This window comes from Sapajus apella, unplaced genomic scaffold, assembly GCF_009761245.1.
Source record: "Sapajus apella isolate SASKATOON/1434 unplaced genomic scaffold, GSC_monkey_1.0 scaffold52, whole genome shotgun sequence".
NCBI lineage: Eukaryota > Metazoa > Chordata > Mammalia > Primates > Cebidae > Sapajus > Sapajus apella.
Window position 1 is genome coordinate 66,756 of NW_022436992.1, and position 21,372 is coordinate 88,127.

Sequence of the window (21,372 nt, forward strand, 5' to 3'; positions counted from 1 at the left end):
AAGACAGAAATAAAGATGTTCTTCAAAACCAACAAGAATGAAGACAAAATATACCAGAATCTCTGGGACACATTTAAAGCAGTGTCTAGAGGGAAATGTATAGCACTAAATGTCCACAAGAGAAAGGAGGAAAGATTTAAAATCGACCCCTAACATCACTATTAAAAGAACTGGAGGAGCTAGATCAAACAAATCCAAAAGCTAGCAGAAGACAAGAAATAAATAAGATCAGAGCAGAACTCAAGGAGACAGAGACACAAAAAACCCTTCAAAAAAAATCAAATCCAGGAGCTGGTTTTTTGAAAAGATCAACAAAATAGACTGCTAGCCAGACTAATAAAGAAGAAAAGAAAGAAGAATCAAATAGATGCAATAAAAATGATAAAGGGGATATCATCACAGATCTCACAGAAATACAAACTACCATCAGAGATTACTACAAACACCTCTATGCAAATAAACCAGTAAATCTAGAAGAAATGGACAAATTCCTGGACACTTATATCCTCCCAAGACTAAACCGAGAAGAAGTTGAATCTCTGAATATACCAATAACAAGGTCTGAAATTGAGGCCGCAAGTAAAAGCCTACCAACCAAAAAAATGTCCAGGACCAGACGGGTTCACAGCCAAATTCTACCAGAGGTACAAAGAGGAGCTGGTACCATTCCTTGTGAAACTATTCCAAACTATACAAAAAGAGGGAATCCTCCCTAAATCATTTTGTTGTTTTTTTTTTTTTGAGACGGAGTTTTGCTCTTGTTACCCAGGCTGGAGTGCAATGGCGCGATCTCGGCTCACCGCAACCTCCGCCTCCTGGGTTCAGGCAATTCTCCTGCCTCAGCCTCCTGAGTAGCTGGGATTACAGGCACGTGCCACCATGCCCAGCTAATTTTTTGTATTTTTAGTAGAGACGGGGTTTCACCGTGTTGACCAGGATGGTCTCGATCTCTTGACCTCGTGATCCACCCGCCTCGGCCTCCCAAAGTGCTGGGATTACAGGCTTGAGCCACCGCGCCCGGCCTCCCTAACTCATTTTATGAAACCAACATCATCCTGATACCAAAACCTGGCAGAGACACAACCAAAAAAGAAAATTTAAGGTCAATATCCATGATGAACATTGATGCGAAAATCCTCAATAAAATACTGGCAAACCAAATCCAACAGCATATCAAAAAGCTTTTCCGTCACAATCAAGTTGGCTTCATCCCTGGGATGCAAGGCTGGTTCAACATACGCAAATCTATAAACATAATCCATCATATAAACAGAACCAAAGACAAAAACCATCTATGATTATCTCAATAGATGCAGAGAAGGCGTTCGACAAAATTCAACAGCCCTTTATGCTAAAAACTCTCAATAAACTAGGTATTGATGGAATGTATCTCAAAATAATAAGTTATTTATGACAAACCCATGGCCAACATCATACTAAATGGGCAAAAACTGGAAGCATTCCCTTTGAAAACAGGCACAAGACAAGGATGCCCTCTCACCACTCCTAGTCAACATAATATTGGAAGTTCTGGCCAGGGCAATCGGCAAGAAAAAGAAATAAAGGATATTCAATTAGGAAAAGAGAAAGTCAAATTGTCTCTATTTGCAGACGACATGATTATATATTTAGAAGACCCCATCGCCTCAGCCCAAAATCTCCTTAAACTGATAAGCAACTTCAGCACAGTCTCAGAATATAAAAATCAATGTGCAAAAATCACAAGCATTCTTCTACACCAGTAACAGACAGAGAGTCAAATCATGAGTGAACTCCCATTCACAATTGCTACAAAGAGAATAAAATACCTAGGAATACAACTAACAAGGGATGTGAAGAACCTCTTCAAGGAGAGCTACAAACCTCTACTCAAGGAAATAAGAGAGGACACAAACAGATGGAAAAACATTCTATGCTCACGGTTAGGAAGAATCAATACTGTGAAAATGGCCATACTGCCCAAAGTAATTTATACATTCAATGCTATCCCCATCAATTGACTTTCTTCACAGAATTGGAAAAAAACACCTTAAATTTTATATGGAACCAAAAAAGAGACTGCACAGTGTGCAGAAAGCAGAAACTGGACCCCTTTCTGCCACCTTACACTAAAATTAACTCCAGATGGATTAGAGACTTAAACATAAGACCGAACACCATCAAAACCCTAGAAAAAAATCCAGGCAAAACCATTCAGGACACAGGCATAGGAAAGGACTTCATGACTAAAACACCAAAAGCATTGGCAACAAAAGCCAAAACAGACAAATGGGACCTAATCAAACTCCACAGCTTCTGCACGGCAAAAGAAACAGTCCTTAGAGGGAATCGGCAACAAACAGAATGGGAAAAAATTTTTGTAATCTACCCAACTGACAAAGGGCTAATATCCAGAAACTACAAAGAACTAAAACAGATTTACAAGAAAAAAAAAGCCCATTCAAAAGTTGGTGAAGGATATGAACAGACACTTTACAAAAGAAGACATATGTGAGGCCAACAAACATGAAAAAAATGCTCATCATCACTGGTCATTAGAGAAATGCAAATCAAAACTACATTGAGATAGCACCTCATGCCAGTTAGAATGGCGATCATTAAAAAATCTGGAGACAACAGATGCTGGAGAGGATATGGAGAAATAAGAACACTTTTACACTGTTGGTGGGAGTGTAAATTAGTTCAACCATTGTGGGAGACAGTGTGGCACTTCCTCAAGGACCTAAAAATAGAAATTCCATTTGACCCAGCAATCCCATTACTGGGTATATATCCAAATGATTATAAATCATTATATTATAAGGACACATGCACACAAATGTTCATTGTGTCACTGTTCACAATAGCAAAGACTTGGAACCAACCCAAATGCCCATCAATGATAGACTGGACAGGGAAAATGTGGCACATATACACCATGGAATACTATGCAGCCATAAAAAAACGATGAGTGTCATGTCCTTGGTAGGGACATGTATGAACCTGGAAACCATCATTCTCAGCAAACTGACACAAGAACAGGAAATCAAACACCACATGTTCTCACTCATAGGTGGGTGTTGAACAATAACATATGGACACAGGGAGGGGAGCAACACACAGTGGGGTCTGTGGAGGGGAAATAGGGAAGGGACAGCAGGGGGTGGGGAGTTGGGGAGGGATAACATGAGGAGAAATGCCAGATATAGGTGATGGGGAGAAATGCAGCAAACCACACTGCCATGTATGTACCTATGCAACAATCTTGCATGTTCTTCACATGTACCCCAAAACCTAAAACGCAATAAAAATAAAAATAAAAACCTAAAAAAATAGGTTCTTTCTGTACTATCTTTGCTACCTGTAATATATACTTGATACTGACTACATGTGATTAAACAGGATGCAACTTGTCTTTAAAAAAAAAAAAAAAAAAAAAGCTGGTGGCATTATGCTACCTGACTTCAAACTATACTACAATACAAAGGCTACAGTAATCAAAACAGCATGGTACTGGTACCAAAACAGAGATATAGACCAGTGGAACAGAACAGAAGCCTCAGAAATAACACCACATATCTTCAACCATCTGATCTTTGACAAGCCTGATAAAAACAAGCTACGAGGAAAGGATTCCCTATTTAATAAATGGTGTTGGGAAAACTGGCTAGCCATATGCAGAAAGCTGAAACTGGATCCCTTCCTTACACTTTATACAAAAATTAACTCCAGATGGATTGAAGATTTAAACATAGGACCTAACACCATAAAAGCCCTAGAAGAAAACCTAGGCAATACCATTCAGGACATAGGCATAGGCAAGGACTTCGTGACTAAAACACCAAAAGCAATGGCAACAAAAGCCAAAATAAACAAATTGGTTCTAATTTAACTGAAGAGCGTCCGCACAGCTAAAGTTACTATCATTAGAGTGAACTGGCAACCAACAGAATGGGAAAAATTTTTTGCAATCTACCCATCTGACAAAGGGCTAATATCCAGAATCTATAACAAAGGGCTAATATCCAAAATCTACAAATAACTTAAACAAATTTACAAGAAAAAAACAAAGCTGGGCACAGTGGTGCATGCCTGTAGTCCCAGCTACTTGGGAGGCTGAGGCTAGAGGATCACTTGAGTCCAGGAGTTCTGGGCTGTAGTGCGCTATGTCAATCGGGTGTCTGCACTAAGTTCAGCATCAATATGGTGACCTCCCGGGAGTGGGGGACCACCAGGTTGCCTAAGGAGGAGTGAACTGGCCTGGGTTGGAAACGGAGCAGGTCAAAACTCCCGTGCTGATCAGCAATAGGATTGCGCCTGTGAATAATAGCCACTGTACTCCAGCCTGGGCAACATAGCATGACCCTGTCTCTCTAAAAAAAAAAGAAAAGAAAAAATCAAACAACCCTGTCAAAAAATGGGCAAAGGATATGAACAGACACTTCTCAAAAGGGGACATTTATGCAGCCAACAAACACGTTAAAAAAAAAAAAAAGTTCATCATTATGCAGCCAACAAACATTAAAAAAAAAAAAAGCTCATCATCACTGGTCATTAGAGAAATGCAAGTCAAAACCACGTTGAGATATCATCTCATCCCAGTTAGAATGGCAATCATCAAAAAATCAAGAGACAACAGATGCTGGAGAGGGTATGGAGAAATAGGAATTCTTTTACACTGTTGGTGGGAGTGTAAATTAGTTCAACCATTGTGGAAGACAGTGTGGTTATTCCTCAAAGATCTAGAAATAGAAATTCCATTTGACCAGCAATCCCATTACTGGGTATATACTCAAAGGATTATAAATCATTCTATTATAAAGACACATGCACACATATGTTTATTGCGGCACTGTTCACAATAGCAAAGACTTGGAACCAACTCAAATGCCCACCAATGATAGGCTGGACAAAGAAAATGTGGCACATATACACCACGAAATACTATGCAGCCATAAAAAAGGATGAGTTCATGTCCTTTGCAGGGACATGAAGCTGGAAACCATCATTCTCAGCAAACTGACACAAGGACAGAAAACCAAACACCGCATGTTCTCACTGATAAGTGGGTATTGAACAATGAGAACACATGGACACAGGGAGGGAAACATCACACACCGGGGCCTGTCGGCACTGGGGGACTAAGGAAGGGATAGCAGAGGGTGAGGGCAAAGGGGATGGATAGCATTAGGAGAAATACCTAATGTAGATGACGGGGTGATGTATGCAACAAATGGCACGTATATAACTATGCAACAAACCTGCACGTTCTGCACACGTACCCCAGAAAATAAAGTATAACAAAAAGAAAGAAAAGAATCGGTCGCGCATCTTTTAGGTGTACTCTCTCATCTACCACTCTAATAAACACCTTTTCCTTACAGAAAAATTAAGTTACGCAAGTGGTCTTTTCAATTCACAGCCGCAGGGTATCTTACCAGGAGTTAAGAAACGAGGTCAGCTTCCTGGAATGAGGTGCCTAAGGGTAGAGCTGACCCGTAGCATAGCTGGACCAGCATCACTAGCGCCAGTGCAGGCACAATGTTGGGTGATTAGGCAGGGAGTGGAGAGGCCGCGGGCGTGCAAGAGTGCGCGCGCTGCGGGTTGCGCTCCTTTAGGCGGCCGGAAGAAGGCAGCTGGAGCTCACAAGCCACCTCTGGCGAACGTGAACTCCGAGCGAGTGTCACGTAAACGACATTTCTTGTAGAGTCGTGGCGAGGAGGCGCAGACTGGGGCGCGCTTGCCGCTCCCCAACAACGTCTGGACCCGGGAACACAGGGTGGCGGAACCCCCTCGCGTCCCTCCACCTCCACCTTCCCTATGCTTGGGTGCACCCTGTGGATAGAGCCGGCCGTTGGAACCCAGATTCCTCGGGCTGCTTTCTGATGAGAGGATTAACTGACCACTGCCCGCTGCGACCATTTTCCTGGGCAGGCATCACCGGCGCGCAGGCCACGTCTGGCCTGCCACGGCTCTAGCTGCCTAGGAGTGCTCCGGCTGTTCACCCCGCGGCACTAGGGGTTGGGGGGCAGTTCCCCGCAAATAGGTGAGGGGGTGGAGGCGAGCGGGTGAAATAATGGATGTGCAGCAGCTCCGTCGAGGGAAAGGGGGCTAGACGGAGGGGAACTGCGGTGAGCAGGGCAGGCCTGGGGTGGGGGCGGGCAGGGGATAGGGAGGAGAGTCCACCTGTACAGTGACTTACCTGGTCTCGGTGCCTCGGCTCTCCTCCTCCCTCACTAATGAGCCTTTTAAACCTGGCAGGGACCCAGGCAGGGATACTTGTAGCTATCCCAGGTGGTTCGAATTTGCAGCCAGAATGGGAATCACTGTATCTTCTTTATTTCAGTGCCTGCTTTCTCTTAGTACTTTCTTGCCACGCCCCTTTATGCATGACCATCTCAGTCCGTTTGTTCAACTTCAGCCTCTCCGGTCCATCCTCTCCTCCCTTCCCTATTTGGATTCCCAGGTCTGTTTGCCCTGGGCACTCCAGCAGCCATTGTCTGCGAGGGTCATCCACTCACCCTTCCCACTCTGAATTCCCAAGAAAGGGAATTGGAACCATTGGCTCCTAACCAGTCTGTGTCTGGGTGGGGCTTTTCAGCCTCAGGTCTTCTCCCAGGTTGCTGGCCACCCTGTCCCCTACACTGCTAGTTAGGTGGCATAACCAGGGCTGAGGGGGCACCACAGGAACCCAGGAACAAAATGTGCCCAGGAGAGGGCTGTGGAGCAGGTGGTTTCCCTTACACTGACTTACCCAGTCAACAGGCACCTCAGGGCACTTTGGAGTTTTCACTGGAAAACTGCACACTGTTTTTAAAAGGACACTGAGCTCAGAAGACATCTCATGTGAACCCAGCATTTTCCACAAGCAGCACGTAATCAAATAGCTAGGAAGTGGCTGCATCTGCATCCCACTCTGGCCGCTGGGATCAAACACTTTCTTCTCCTTGTCTAATCAGTCAATTGAAAAGAGAACCTGGAATTCCTCTCCCAACCTGCCTTTTACTTTGCGGGAAGAAAAACTGGGCGTGTGGGGAGGCCCTACTTGTTTCTAGATTTAGAAGCATTTAGGGGGTTACACATTTCACAAGCCCAAAGATTTCCCTGGGTGGAGGAGGGGTGAAGCAGAAGGAAGAGTCCCCCTATCTTCTGGCACCCAGAGATTCCTAGGTGGCTTGGCCCACAAAACCACACTTATCTTTTCCTCCAGTCAAGAACATCTGCTGCTTTGTCCCAGCCTCTTCTCGTAAGAATAGAACCCCCTCTTCTTTTGGTAAGGCCTCCTCCCTCCACTTCAAGCCAGAGTCCAGCTAGAGACAGCAATTTTACACGACCCCTGGATGCCAGCTGATTAGTTCAGGTGGCTCCTGATTCAAGATGAGCCAATTAGAGGCCTTCCTGGGAACTCGAAAAGAAAATCTGCTTTTCAGCTAGTTAATCCAGGTGGCTCCTGATTCAAGATGAGCTAATCAGAGGCCTTTCTGGGAACTTGAAAGCCCCACGGCCTGAATAGGATCTTACTGTGTGCCATCCAGGCTAAGTGCAGTGACATGATCACAGCTTACTGCAGCCTCAAACTCCCAGGCTCAAGCAATCCTCCTGCCTCAGCCTCCAGAGTTGCTAGGGCTACAGGTGCATGTCATCACAACTGGCTATTTTTTTTATTTTTATTTTATGTAGAAACAGGGTACTTGTTGCCCAGGCTAGTCTCTAACTCCTGGGCTCAAGCGATGCTCCCATCTCTGCCTCCCAAAATGTTGAGAATACAGATGCGAGCCACCACATCTGGCTGGCCTGGACATTAAAATATGAAAAGAGCTACTGGTAGTCAAATCACTGTGTGGCAGATGCCAATCTAGAGTGAGAGATAATAAAGCTGATCTGCAGAGAGGAACAAACAGGAGATGAAGGGGAGACCCAGTAGCACTGGTGTTCCTGACTCTTAGCTGGATTCCTGTCCTTTCTACAGTTTGGCTTTTTCTTTATTTTTTGAGAGTCTGGCTCTGTCACCCAGGCTGCAGTGCAGCAGCGTGATCTCGGCTCACTACAGCCTCCGCCTCCCAGGTTTGAGTAATTCTCTGGCCTCAGCCTCCCGCATAGCTGGGACTACAGGCACACACCGCTATGCCTGGCTAATTTTTGTACTTTTGGTAGAGATGGATGGGGTTCCACCATGTTGACCAGGCTGATCTCAAACTCCTGACTTCAAGGGATCCATCCACCTCAGCCTCCCAAAGTGCTGGGATTACGGGCGTGAGCCACTGTACCCAGCCTGCAGTTTGGCTCTTCGACCCTTCTGTCAATAAGTGAGAGGCCCCCGTGTTCCTTCAGTAATGGACAAATATATTAATTATCAATTGCTGCATAAAAATGTAACCCAAAACAGTGGCTTAAGACAACAAACACATATAGGTATTTTGCAGTTTCTCTTGGTCAGAGTCAGGATGCCAGCTGGGCCTGCAGTCTTCTGATGGCCTGACTGTGGCCACAGTACCCACTTCCAAGGTGGCTCACCCACATGGCTCTTGTCTTGGCACATGGCCTCCTTCCATGCTGGCTGTTGGTAAAAGGCCTCAGTTTCTCACCATGGGCCTCTCTGCAGGCTGCTTGAGTGTCTTCATAACATGGTGGCTGCCTTCCCCCAGAGCGAACAATCCACGGGAGAGGAGGAAGAGAAAGCCACTGTTCCTTAGATGTCGTCTTCTCTGAAACTGCAGGCCGCTTTCACTTTATTGTGCTCTTTAGATCACTATGTTGAGCCCACCCTTAAGAGAAGACAGCTAGGTTCCACACAGGGAATCAGTGTGTCTAATTTTGAGGTCTCTCCGTTCTCATTGACCACTGCCTTCCTGCTGGCCTCTGGGACTCCAGGCTTGGGTGTTTCCTCACATCACCTGGAAGTCATCCCTGGGGTAGCTAGCTGTTTCAAGGTGGCTCAGGGATTGAGGCACAGTTCTCAGTTTTGTCCCATCCTTCTCAGCTCTGATACAACTGGAGTGACACTACTCCTTTTAAGAGGCAGTTCTGCCCTGGCCGGTACCAATCCCTCCCAACCCCACTGCGCAGATAAAGAATATTTTAAAATGACACAATGGGGGCACAGTGTATGAACAGAATATTTGAAATTTTTTCTGCTCCTAGAAATCTGGGGCCCAAGGTTGTTATATCTTCATGCCCTCATTTCTTAGGGAGGTACCTTCAGAACCAATAGTGACCCCTAACTTGTCTAGTGGTCGGTTCCATGACAGACGAAGGAGAAGGGTGAGAGGGGAGTGGATGGTCAACCTCCCACTGCCATTGTAATAGGGGTGCTGGCTGATGGGAGCAGAAAATTATTTAGTGAAAGGCTGTGGGGACTGTTACAAGATGTCTGGGAACACTGGCGAGGCAGCTGCTGAAACAGGAACAAGGAAGTCTCCGTGGCTGGAGCCCAAATCACACTGCAGACCCAGACCCCAGGACGACTGCCATGAACTCCAGAGACAGCAGCTTATAGCCCGGAATCAGCTGCCACCGCCACCATCCAGAACACCAGACATTGTAGCCATGTCTGTAGCAAGAATGGATGTCCCACTGTCCCTGCTCCTCAATGTCACTTGCTCCTAAGTTCAGGACAGATCCATCTGATTGGCTGAATCTGGAATGCCTGCCTGTGCCTTAGCTGTGAGGGAGGCAGGGAAAGCAAATCTTTTCAGCTTCTGTCGTGGGAGGTGGGCTCTGTCTTCTACCAAGTATCAAAGGATGGAGGATCTTCAAATACAGAAAAAGAACCCGGATCCTGGCACCCCCAAATATTCAGAGTCCACTCCAGAGCATAAGAAATTGAGGTTGCAAGATCATCCATGTAGGATATTTAGAGGGGGAGCCGGCGCAGTGGCTCACGCCTGTAATCCCAGCACTTTGGGAGGCTGAGGCAGGTGGATCACCTGAGGTCAGGAGTTCAAGACCAGGCTGACCACCATGGAGAAATCCCGTCTCTACTAAAAATACAAAAAAGTAGCCAGGTGTGGTGCATGCATGTAATCCCAGCTACTTGGGAGGCTAAGGCAGGAGAATCACTTGAACCCAGGAGGTGGAGGTTGCAGTGAGCCAATATCGCATCAATGCACTCCAGCCTAGGCAACAAGAGCGAAACTCCATCTCAAAAAACAAAAAAAGAAGTTTAGAGTGGGAAAAAAGAATGATAAAGGAAAAGAACAGCAATAGTAAAGGATCTTTTCTTTGTTTCAGTAAGATGAAGAGGCCTGAACAGTTTCGTGGAGGGGAAGAAACAGGAAAACCTCTTCACAAGACAAAAAGCTGGCACTGCATTCTTTCTCTGTAGGACAGAACTGTCTAAAGACAAATAAATAAATAAATAAATAAAGACAAATTTTATTTGGCCAAAATAAAGGAACCTGAAGCATTACTAATGACCCTTCAAAAGCTTCATTGTTTGCTTTTCTTTAATTAACATCTAAATAGATTATACATCTTCTATAATTATAATATGGAAATATATATGAGCAAAATATATAAATTTTTTGGCAAATGCCTAGGAAAGAATGGGGTCAGTCAAGTTCATCCAAGGTTTTAAGCAGCAGCATCAATGCAGCCAGGGTGTGGTCAGTGTTTGGGGACAGAGGTAAATATCCGCAATCCATGCATCCCTTTGATTTCTTCTTTTAGTGCCTAAATAAGAAAACAGCATCATCAGTTTTTGTATATTTCATGTTGATTACAGTAATTCTGAGAGTATTTTTATATAGTTCTATATTGAAGAAGACTGTGTATGTGCTTTGTTCAAGCAATTTTTCCTTCTTTTGAAAAACAATTTTTTCTTTTTTTAAATCAATAATATCTAACATAAAGATCAAAAAGTATAAAAAGGTGTACAGGGAAGTCTCCCTCCTACACCTGTCTATCTCCCCAGTTTCCACCCCTGTTCCCAAAAGAACTGTTGTTAGTTTCTTGTGTATCTTTTTTTTTTCTTTTTTTGAGTCAGAGTCTCGCTCTAGTGTCCAGGCTGGAGTGCAGTGGCACGATATTGGCTTACTGCAACCGCCGCCTCCTGGGTTCAAACAATCTTCCTGCTTCAGCCTACCTAGTGGCTGGGACTAGAGGCATGTGCTGCCATGCCTGGCTAATTTTTTATTTTTTATACAGACAGGGTCTCACTATGTTGCCCAGGCTGGTCTTGAACTCCTGGACTGTGGCAATCTACCCATCTTGGCTGCCCTAAGTGCTGGAATTACAAGCGTGAGCCATCGTGGAGGCCAGTTTCTTGTGTATATTTTCAGGGATTTAAAAATGCATATTCAGCAGGCATATTCAAGCTAATATTCAACCCTATGACCTTTTAAAATGCAAATGGTAAACAATTCAAACAAATTACACCAAGCCTGTCCAACCCACGGCCCACAACAGCTTTGAATGTGGCCTAACACCAATTTGTAAACTTTCCTAAAACATTTTGAGATTTTTTTTCGATTTTTTTTTTTAAAGCTCATCAGCTATCATTAATGTTAGTGTATTTTATGTGTGGCCCAAGAGAATTCTTCTTCCATTGTGGCCCAAGGAAGCCAAAGGATTGGACACCCCTGCTCTATACTTTGCTTTTCCCCCAACCATCTATCTTGGAGATGTTTCTGTATTAGGCATATATGGGTGTCTTCATTCTTCTTTGCATCAGCATAGTATTCTATTATATGAATGTATTATAACTTTTCAACCTGTCCCCTAACGAACTTCTAGGCTATTTCCTGTATTTTATTATTTCGAGCAATAAGCATTCTTTAAAATGAGCTGTTCTTTAAAATCGTACCAATTAGCACAAATTCCCCAATGTCACTTCAGAGCAGGAAATAAAGTTTCAAATTATTTATGGGACTTGTTTTAAGGCTACAAGTGGTGTCAGAGCCCAAATCTGAAGGAACCACCAGAGTCAAAAAGATATTTGGCCCCTGCAGTGCTGGGAGAAAGAGAGGTTACAGGATCAGAGCGGGGCTTGGACCTCTCAAGTTTATCGTCAGTATAGAGGAAGAGATAACGTCCTTTTATACTAGGACAAAATCTGATAATCACAGTAGAGTGGATACTTTTCTTTTCTCATCTGTTTAGTGATCTCCTTCTCTTGGGGAATAATTCATTTTCCACTTTATTGTATAATTCTGGTGGAATTAGCAGTTGGTCTGATACTGAGGTCATTATGTGACCTCAGTCACATAGGCCCAGCCTATGATTGGACCAAGGTGACACATGACCCAAATTGGGCCACTCGGAATCTCCCTTGGGATTTTTGAGAGTGGAGCCTTGGGTCCATTTTTGTTTCTTGGGCCAATATGCTGTGACATCAACTGGAGGTGGCCAGAGCCCATGTTTCCCACCAAGAAGAGAAAGCCCATCTTCAGCAGGAGAAAAGGAGAGCAACACAGGGAAGGAAGCTGAAAGTACTTCTTCAAAGGATTGCTGTGAGGATTAGTGACAAAGTACATGCTGAGCACTGACCACAGTGCCCAACATATAGTAAGAATTCCATAAATGTGACTGCCATCACCATCACTGCCACCTCCAACACTGGGAGGAACCTGCAGAAGTCTGGAGTGGGGAAGGGCTGTGATTTCCCCAGTTTGGGGGAATGTCACCTGCACAGTCTTGGGATTAAGGTGTCCTCTGGTCCCCTACATCAACATGTGCCTCTCCTCACACTGTCCTGAGTAGACAACCCAGTTACTCGTCTTTCATTCCCCCTCAAAAGCAGGCTCAGTGCAGGGCAGGCTGTGTCCCCCATACCTAACAAAGGACGTGGCACATGGAAGGAGCCCAACCAGTATGTCTTGAGAGTTTGCAGACAGTGAGGAGAACTGCCTTGTGTTTTCATATTGGCTTACCCATTAGATTAAATTTTAGTAACTGAAAGGCATTCCATTTTGGAGAACTCGCATCCTGACATTGGAGGTCCAATCTGGGCAAAGGCCCAGACAGAGAGACAGGCAGAGGCTGGCTGGGAGGGTGTGTGTAGAGAAGGGCGGGGGAAATGTGTGAATGGCAGTCTAGGACACCTGAACTCGATGCATGACAGGCCACCAAAGAGAGGCTTATGATCAGTGCTGTGCTTTACAAAAATAACACTAGTTCACAATGGCAAGACCTTCCAGAATGATGGCAAACACACTCACTTAGGGGGTAAGTTCACAGGTACAGGTACAAGGGTCAATGTTGGTATAAATTAAAATCAACATGGATAATATTTAACATGAGACTTAGTCTGGTTCTGTCACTGGGTCTGGGGCAGCTGCAGCCATTCTCACTCATGCCACGTATCAACTGACCCACCTGTAACGCAGTCTCAAAGAGAAGCCAAAAAACCCTTTTTAAATCTACAAAAACATATCTCTTTTAGCACTGTCTATGTTTAGATATATTCATCAACATGTGACAGTAACAGTAAACATTGGTAGCATTATACAAGGATATACAAAATCACTATTGGGAGGCTTGTCTTCAATTTTGAAAAAAATTCCTTTTTGCCACAATGTAGATACTCCAGTTTCTATTTTTCTCAGGTCTTGTTTCGTAATTGTGGTACTGCATTATTCTTTCCTGCAACTGACAGCAAAAACCACCACCCCTGCTTGGCAGGCCCTTTTAGAGGCTGGAGGCCAGTGGCAAGGGACACTGTTGCCTCTACTGACCTGATTAACCATCTGGTGCTGCTGGACAGTTCTCTTCTCCTTAAATTCTTCTGATTCAATTTTAATTTCATACATCGCCCCACAACCTCCTAAAACAAACATGATTCAAAAGCATTTCAATTATGAAGTCATGGCAGCCATGGTCCCATATGTCCTTGAAGTACTCTACAATCCAAAGGACCGAATATCATTCAGCACAAAGGAAAGTTGCTAAGACCATTAGGAAAAGATCATGGCTTCCAATCTGACCACGTGCTCCTCCGGACAGGCTGCCACAGTCCAAAACGCGCTCTTCCTTTTGCGAGGCAACTGCACTACCCAGGGTTATCACTTGCGGGCAGGAAAGATAAGGCACAAAGCAGGGAAAACCTAGGGAATGTAGAGTGTTTCCTTTTACTAGGCCAATAAACACCACGGAAGAGGATGAGAAGGATGGAATTTCAGTGTTCCACCTTCCAAAGGACCAACAATCAGTATTTTAAAATTGCAAAAATACACTAAAATTTGGTTTGAAAACTGTGTAATACTCTCCAAAGAAAAGAAAGGACCAGGGGCTCACACCTGTAATCCTAGCACTTTGGGAGGCCAAGGCAGGTGGATCACAAGGTTAGGAGTTCAAGACCAGCCTCACCAACATGGTGAAACCCCATCTCTACTAAAACTACAAAAGTAGCGGGGTGTGGTGGCAAGTGCCTGTAATCCCAGCTACTTGAGAGGCGAAGGCAGGAGAACTGCTTGAACCCAGGAGGTGGAGGCTGCAGTGAGCCGAGATCGCACCACTGCCCTCCAGCCTGGGCAACAGAGTGAGACCCTGTCTCCAAAAAAAAAAAAAAAAAAAAAAAGGACCAGAGGAGCTTCAGAGCCAGGACATAGCAACATGTCATGCATTGAGCTGCTCGGGGATGTCTCTGGCACTGCAGAGTCCACAGTGCATCCTCCAGGGTTTCATCCTGGGTTTTGGGGGAGAGCTTTTTGGTGAAGCCCTCGAGGCAGAGCTTGGTGGGCCATCCACCCCCTGCCTGAGCTTTGCCTCCACCTGGCTAGAGAGCTAGTGCTGATGACTGATCATAAATGCACGGCTCTAGTATGAAATAACATGGGCAAGAAAATGGCCTCTGCACTATTAACTCAGCCAGGCCATTGCATGACAGGCGCAATGTACTCAACAGGCTTTGTTCTGCTTCTCTTATAATGTGCTCTAGGAGTCCAAGTTTTGGTTAAACCCAGCTTCTCAGCCTCCCCTTCTGCCCTCTGTCTAGGACTGTGCAGAGCCAGGGGCAAGTTCAGGACCTGGAAACATCAAGGCTTTGGCATTGCCCAGGGGCCCCTGCAGAGCCCTCACCTAATGTACCATTCCAGCAGATCTTTTTTTTTGTTTTTTTGAGATGGAGTTTCACTCTTGTTGCCTAGGCTGGAGTGCAGTGGTGCAAATTTGGCTCACTGCAATTTCCGCCTCCCAGATTCAAATGATGTTCCTGCCTCAGCTTCCCAAGTAGTTGGGATTATAGGCACTCACCACCACACCTGGCTAAATTTTTTTTATTTTTAGTAGAGACGGGATTTCACCATATTGGCCAGGCTAGTCTCGAACTCCTGACCTCAGGTGATCCTCCTGCCTCAGTCTCTCAAAGTGCTGGAATTACAGGCATGAGCCACTGTGCCTGGCCCCAGCAGATCTTTTTTCTTTTTTTTGAGACAGTCTTACTGTCACCCAGGCTGGCGGGCAGTGGTGCAATCTTGGCTCTGTGTAACTTCTGCCTCCTGGGTTCAAGCAATTCTCCTGCCTCAGCCTCCCAAGTAGCTGGGACTATAGGCGCACGCCACCACACCCGGCTACTTTTTGCATTTTCAGTAGAGACGGAGTTTCACCATCTTGGCCAGGCTGGTCTTGAACTCCTAACCTTGTGATCCACCTGCCTCAGCCTCCCAAAGTGCTGGGATTACAAGGATGAGCCACCATGCCCAAACCCCAGCAAATTTTTAGTTTGATTTATTTCCTGTAGTTTCCAGAATAAAATCTACTTTCCAAATTTTCTCCCCAATCCTTGGAAATGTTATGTTCTCAGTAAAGTCAGTGAGCCCTTGTGGCAATGCTGAGTGGCAAAGCCTGCCTCTGGGTGTGGAGAGATTCAGGCTGATGCCTACACAGCGGCCCACGCCATGCACCGTTCTGTGTATGCGTGTGTGTGTGGATAAAGGGCCTATCTTCCACATCCTGTGGGGTGCAGAAGTTGCTTCTCCAGCCTACTCCTGACACACTGCCAGCCTGAACTTCTAGGGGCCAGTGGCTGCCTGAGAAGGACAGAGCCTGGCTGGGGCTGGTAACTGGGCTTAGGACAGAGTCTGCCCTGAGTCCCAGTTCTGGTTTCAGTTCCACTGTCTCTTCCCTGTGAGGAGGTGGGCAGGTCCTTTGTCCTCTCTGGGCTTGTTTCCTCTTGAGGCAAATGAGGAAGTTGCACAAAACCCTTCTGGGGTCTACTCCAGCTCTGACATCCTAGGGTGTCGGAAGAATTGGGGGAAATTAAAGGAAAACCTATTAAAGTCAAATGACAGACTGTGAACCTGAGCTTTGGGGTGACTGAGAGAGACTTTGAGCTGAGCCAAGCTGGCAACCTTAAGTCCTCCCAGCTGTGCCTTGTCCTCAGTTTCCCTGTGATGTTTCTGAATCCTGACTGCCAGCTCAACAGGTGCGGGCGGCCGAGCTCCATCTGTCCAGCAGCAACACATCTTGAGAAACTACTCACCAGCGGTAAGTCCCCTCCTCCAAGCCCCTAGCCCTCTGTCCTTCCAAAGGGCAATATCTTATCAAAGTGCCGTGGGAAGGATGAGAGAAAACCTTACCTGAAATGTCAGTGACTTTGATAGCTGTTGCTCGAGGAAACTTTTCTTTGAGAATTTGGGTCACTCTGAGCTCCCCCTCAGTCTGGGAGGCAAACATCCGACGGACACAGTGAAGTGGAAGCTGCCAAAGAACAGAGAGGAGGGTCAGGGCAGAGGGAGACACTGCTGCCCCCAAGCTGGGCCACTGTGCAAACCCCTGCCTGCCATTCCTCTGTAAGGCAGGCCCCTGAACCCTTGCCAGCACTGTCACAGGTTAATTCAGAGGGGCTCTGTGGTATTAGCAGTCCATGTAAGCCCTCCAGAACACAGAATAAACTTTTAATGGCAGGGAGAGGATGATTTTTTTTTTTTTTTTTTGAGAGGGAGTCTCACTCTGTTGCCCAGGCTGGAGTGCTGTGGCCCAATCTCGGCTCACTGCAACCTCCGCCTCCCAGGTTCAAGCCATTCTCCTGCTTCTGCCTCCTGAGTAGCTGGGATTACAGGCACACACCACCACGCCCAGCTAATTTTTCTATTTTTAGTAGAGATGGTGTTTCATCATGTTGGTCAGGCTGGCCTTGAACTCCTTACCTTGTAATACACCCGCCTCTGCCTCCCAAAGTGCTGGGATTACCGGCGTGAGCCATCACGCCCAGCCTAGGATGATTGTTAATAACTCAATTTGACTCCAGAGACAAGAGGACCCAAACCTAATTCAAGAGATGCTTGATTCCTCAATGTCATGTGACGCTATTATGCTGATAGTTTTATAGGTAAGGAAACTGAGGCACACAGTAATGTACCCAAGGTTGAACTGGTTAAGAAGATGCAAAGCCAGAAGAGAAGCTGGACAGCCTGCCTCAGATCCATCCCAGTAGGCCATCTGGCATCCATTGCCCTGGATGGCGAGGCCAAATTCCACTCTCCCCAGTGCGATGTGATCTCACAACCCAATGCTCAGTAAGCCAGCTATCCTTCATCATGTGCTCATTCTCACTGAGGAGCAGTGTCAGAATTCTATGAAAGGACCTGAAGAAGGAACAAGGAGGGGATCTGTAGGTTGTTTACCACTGGCATCAACACCCCTTCCCCAATGGCTACCACAGGGAGTCTGTGTTTCCTTTTTTTCTTTTTTCTTTTTTTTTTTTTTTTTTTGAGACAGAGTTTTGCTCTGTTACCCAGCCTGGAGTGCAGCGGCACAATCTCGGCTCACTGCAACCTCCACCTCCTGGGTTCAAGCTATTCTCCTGCTCCAGCCTCCTGAGTAGCTGGGATTACAGGCGCCTGCCACCACGTTCGGCAAATTTTGTATTTTTGGTAGAGACGAGGTTTCACATGTTGGCCAGGCTGGTCTCAAACCCCTGACAGGTGATCAACCAATCTTGACCTCCCAAAGTGCTGGGATTATAGGCGTGAGCTACAACACCCAACCCGGGGAGCCTGTTTCTGATGAAACATGTGTCAACATTTAGGAGTAAAGGAGCAGAAAACTGGCTGGCAGTCACTTGGCTGGGCTGAGCACATGCTGAAAAGGCAGACTGGTAATGGAGTGTGGCAGGTCTTGAATGCCAGCCTAAAGATTGCGGACTGTGTCAGACAGGTGATGTGGCTCCAGATGATGGAACCCAGGCTCATGGTACCGAAGTAACCTGCAGGAAACAATGCCTTCTGGAGCGAGTCAGGAAGAGGCATTACAATGGAGGAAGTACAATGGAGGAAGTACAGGAATGCTGGTCCCTGACCAGACATGGATGACAGGTGGGAGGACACTAGGGCCGTTCATGGGTGCTGGTGCTGAAGGTCCCACCCCTCTACCCCTCAGTCCTTCCGGATAACTCAGAGTAAGGTCCTATGTCACAGAACTCAGAGCACCTCCTTTAAAATGAGCTGTGCACCGGCTCTCTCACCACTGGTCTTATAGACCAGGACTGAGTAGGGCAGCATCCCAGAGCTGACCCCAGGGCAGGCCCTCAGAGGCACTTGGTGTTGGATAGATGAATGAATGAGCAGGGGAAGAACTACTCAGGGACAATTCTACTGGGCCCCAGCAGAGAAGTCTGACAGGCAGTTGAAATGCACATCAGGAGAAAGGTCCAGCGTGTGATTGTCTGCCTGCTCTATGGAGGGACAGAACCTCAATGTTGAGAGACTGGACAGGATTGTTGGGGGTAAGGGTGGGGTGGAGCTGCTTCTGGGGGCAGAATCTAGGGGGAAAAGGCAGAGAGTAACCAGATGACAGGCAGAATCGGCAGCCACTAAGGGGTGAGAGTGGCGAGTGTTGCAGAATCCTTGGGAGAAGCCTTTCTTTCATCTTAGCAGATCTGTGGTCAGCGGCCTTTAGTGGAATAATCAACTGACATCCCCAGATCATCACTGACCACGCTCAAAGTCACCACAGTGGAAGAACTCCTCATGCACCGGCGAGGCAGGTAGAGGACCAGGGGAGACGGAAAATGAAAAGAAAGAGAAAGAAGTGTATGAACTGAAGCAAAGGATGAATCAGAAAGTGGGAGAAATTAGGAGAGCGCGTGGGAAGTGTCCCTAGCTTGGGTTCTGCTCCGGTGGTGTGGGATCTGGAGAGGATCAAGGTCAGAGGCCCAGTCGACCTTCCCAAGGCCCCGGCTCCTCTACAGTCCCCTGCACCCACGCCTTGACTTCGGGCTATGACTTCTCTCTTCCGCTCTGCAAATCATCTTCTTTTTCCCCTTGTGCCCTTTGTATTATGACTGTTTATGTGTCTGTCCGCCTGACCTCCAAACTCCACCCAGCTCGGGAGCTCCCCCAGAGCGCTCTGGAGCTTGAAATTTCGAATGCCGAACTCGCTGACTGACTGAATGAATGAATGAATAAGGGAAAGGAAGAGAAGGCCCCCAGAGCCGGTGCCGCGCGCGCCCCTCAAGCCCCAACAGCTGCCGGCCCCACGGTCCCTCCACAGCTCCCGTCCCGGGGAGAGCAGCCTCTACCCAGCCCGCGCTCACCCCGCGGATCCCGCGGAGCAGAGACGCTGCCGCAGCTGGGCTCCATGCCGCCATGCCCGGCTGACGCGACCCGCCGCCCGAGGTCACCATATGCCCGAAAGAGGCGGAGCGGGAGACCGAGAGCAGCCGTCGTGGGAGAGGCCGCCCCCTGCCGCCCGGAGGCCGCCAGCCTCCCGGGGCCCCGTCCCAGTTCTCAAGGCCCCGCCCGGGAGGCCTCTGGCCGCCTGGCTCAGTCCCCTGAGGCTGCCGGACGCCGGGCCCCACCTCCGCCTCCCCTGGCTGACTCCACCCCTGACACTGCAGCGCCAGCTGGCCTCGGGCCCCGCCCTCTGCCTGGGCTCGTCCCGCGCTCCTCCAGCTTCCCCAGGGCCTGTTTCACCGATAGGGTCCCCTTGCCCGCGTGAAAACCTCTTTCCTCCTCAGCTCAGAAACACTCCAAGGTCTTGGCGCCCGACACGAGCCTTCCCTCATCCGAATACCTCTCGTGCCCCTGATGCACTTTTCCATTCCCACTCCCCACGTCGGCAGCCTAGCTTCTGAGAGCTTGGCCTTCTTTCCCGGTGTGGGGACTCGTGGAAGGATTTGATTCGCGCTTTAGAAAGATCGCTCTGCTCCTGTGAGGAGGAGGGCGTACTAGGGGCTGCCACCGGAGACACGCTCAGAAGCTCCGGGCTACCGCGATGGTCCAGGTGAGAACAGAGGGGCCTGAACTAAACCAGTGGAAGGAGGAATGGAAGAGTGAACTGAGACACGGGAAGTGAATAGAATCGAGCGACTGCATGTTGGGGTGAGGGTGGGGAGGGTATCTGAGATGACTCCTGTTTCTGGCTTGGACAATGACTTGGATGGAGGAGGGTTAGTTGGGGGCTAAGCAGAGTCCTCGAACAGTTTTGAATTTGCCTGAGTTTAAGGTGCCACAGGACACAGCCTAACAGAGGCCCAGGTTGGAGCCATGGACCATGAGAATGGAACGGAAGCTGATGCCATGTGGGATGGGGTAGAACTGTCGGCAAATTCTACCCGCCTCTGGAGTCCTCAGACCAGTCAAGACAGAAGTTCAACCAAGCTCCTCCTCTCTCTAGCTGTGTTTGTTTGCGCACGTGGTCTGATGGCACCCTGCAGGATTTACCAGCTTTTGACCAATATTCTGGCCTATGCAATCAATACGTCCCTTCAGCGTTGCACTTGGATGGATGGACCTATAGTTGTTCTATATGGATGTTGTCTAAAATATTTATTACAATATTAACTGACTCCTAGGTTCTGGCCTTAAGAATTTCTCCTTTGGATCAATTACTAGCCTGTCTTACATTTTCTGCTTCCTTCCTTTAAAATGTTTACAGATGATTTGCTAACCTCTAAGTTTCCTTCATTGAGTCAATGATGCAATTAAAACTGTCAAAAAAAACCTTTTTTTCAAGCAGGGTAATAGTGGTGAACCATCCCCTTGCTATTCAAACAGCATGGTTTAGATGAGCCACATCTATTCCCAGTTCTAGGAGTGGAAACAGGACCCAAGTCTGACTAATCAGAGATTGACTTAGGGTTGGCCACATGATCTGAGCCAAACCAATAAGAGTTAGTATAGGGACTTTTCTGGAACTAAAGAAATGGATCCTGGCCAGGCGTGGTGGCTCACGCCTTTAATTTCAGCACTTTGGGAGGCCGAGGCGGCCTCATGTGAGGTCAGGAGTTCAAGACCAGCCTGACCAACACGGAGAAACCCCATCTCATCTAAAAATACAAAATTAGCTGGACGTGGTGGTGCATGCCTGTAATCCCAGCTACTTGGGAAGCTGAGGCAGGAGAATCGCTTGAACCCAGGAGGCAGAGGTTGCAGTGAGCCAAGATCACACCATTGCACTCCAGCCTGGGCGACAGACAGCCTTTTGCAACTTTTTTTTTTTTTTTTTTTTTTTTTG

General features: G+C 47.1%; 1 protein-coding gene across 2 annotated transcripts; it reads right to left on the reverse strand.

Moving 5' to 3' along the window:
- Window positions 1-10,337: 10,337 nt before the first annotated feature.
- Window positions 10,338-19,619, reverse strand: BOLA3 (bolA family member 3). Of its 2 annotated transcripts, XM_032243361.1 has the most exons (4): window positions 19,451-19,619; window positions 16,494-16,614; window positions 13,653-13,741; window positions 10,338-10,650 (listed from the first exon to the last, which is right to left on the reverse strand). In XM_032243361.1, the coding sequence occupies exons 1-4, from the start codon at window positions 19,538-19,540 to the stop codon at window positions 10,585-10,587; spliced, it is 366 nt and encodes a 121-aa protein (XP_032099252.1). In that variant the 5' UTR covers window positions 19,541-19,619; the 3' UTR covers window positions 10,338-10,584. The 2 variants fall into 2 exon arrangements, with proteins under 2 accessions (XP_032099252.1, XP_032099253.1); XM_032243362.1 differs by lacking the exon at window positions 13,653-13,741 and having other exon boundaries at window positions 19,451-19,599.
- Between the last annotated feature and the right edge of the window lie 1,753 nt (window positions 19,620-21,372).

Coding starts and splice junctions, on each gene's coding strand:
- BOLA3 (XM_032243361.1), bottom strand. CDS start 19,540: ATGGTGACCTCGGGCGGCGGGTCGCGTCAGCCGGGCATGGCGGCATGG. Junction 13,742..16,493: donor CAAAGTCACTGACATTTCAG/GTAAGGTTTTCT, acceptor TGTTTGTTTTAG/GAGGTTGTGGGGCGATGTAT. Junction 10,651..13,652: donor AGCACCAGATGGTTAATCAG/GTCAGTAGAGGC, acceptor TTTCTTATTTAG/GCACTAAAAGAAGAAATCAA.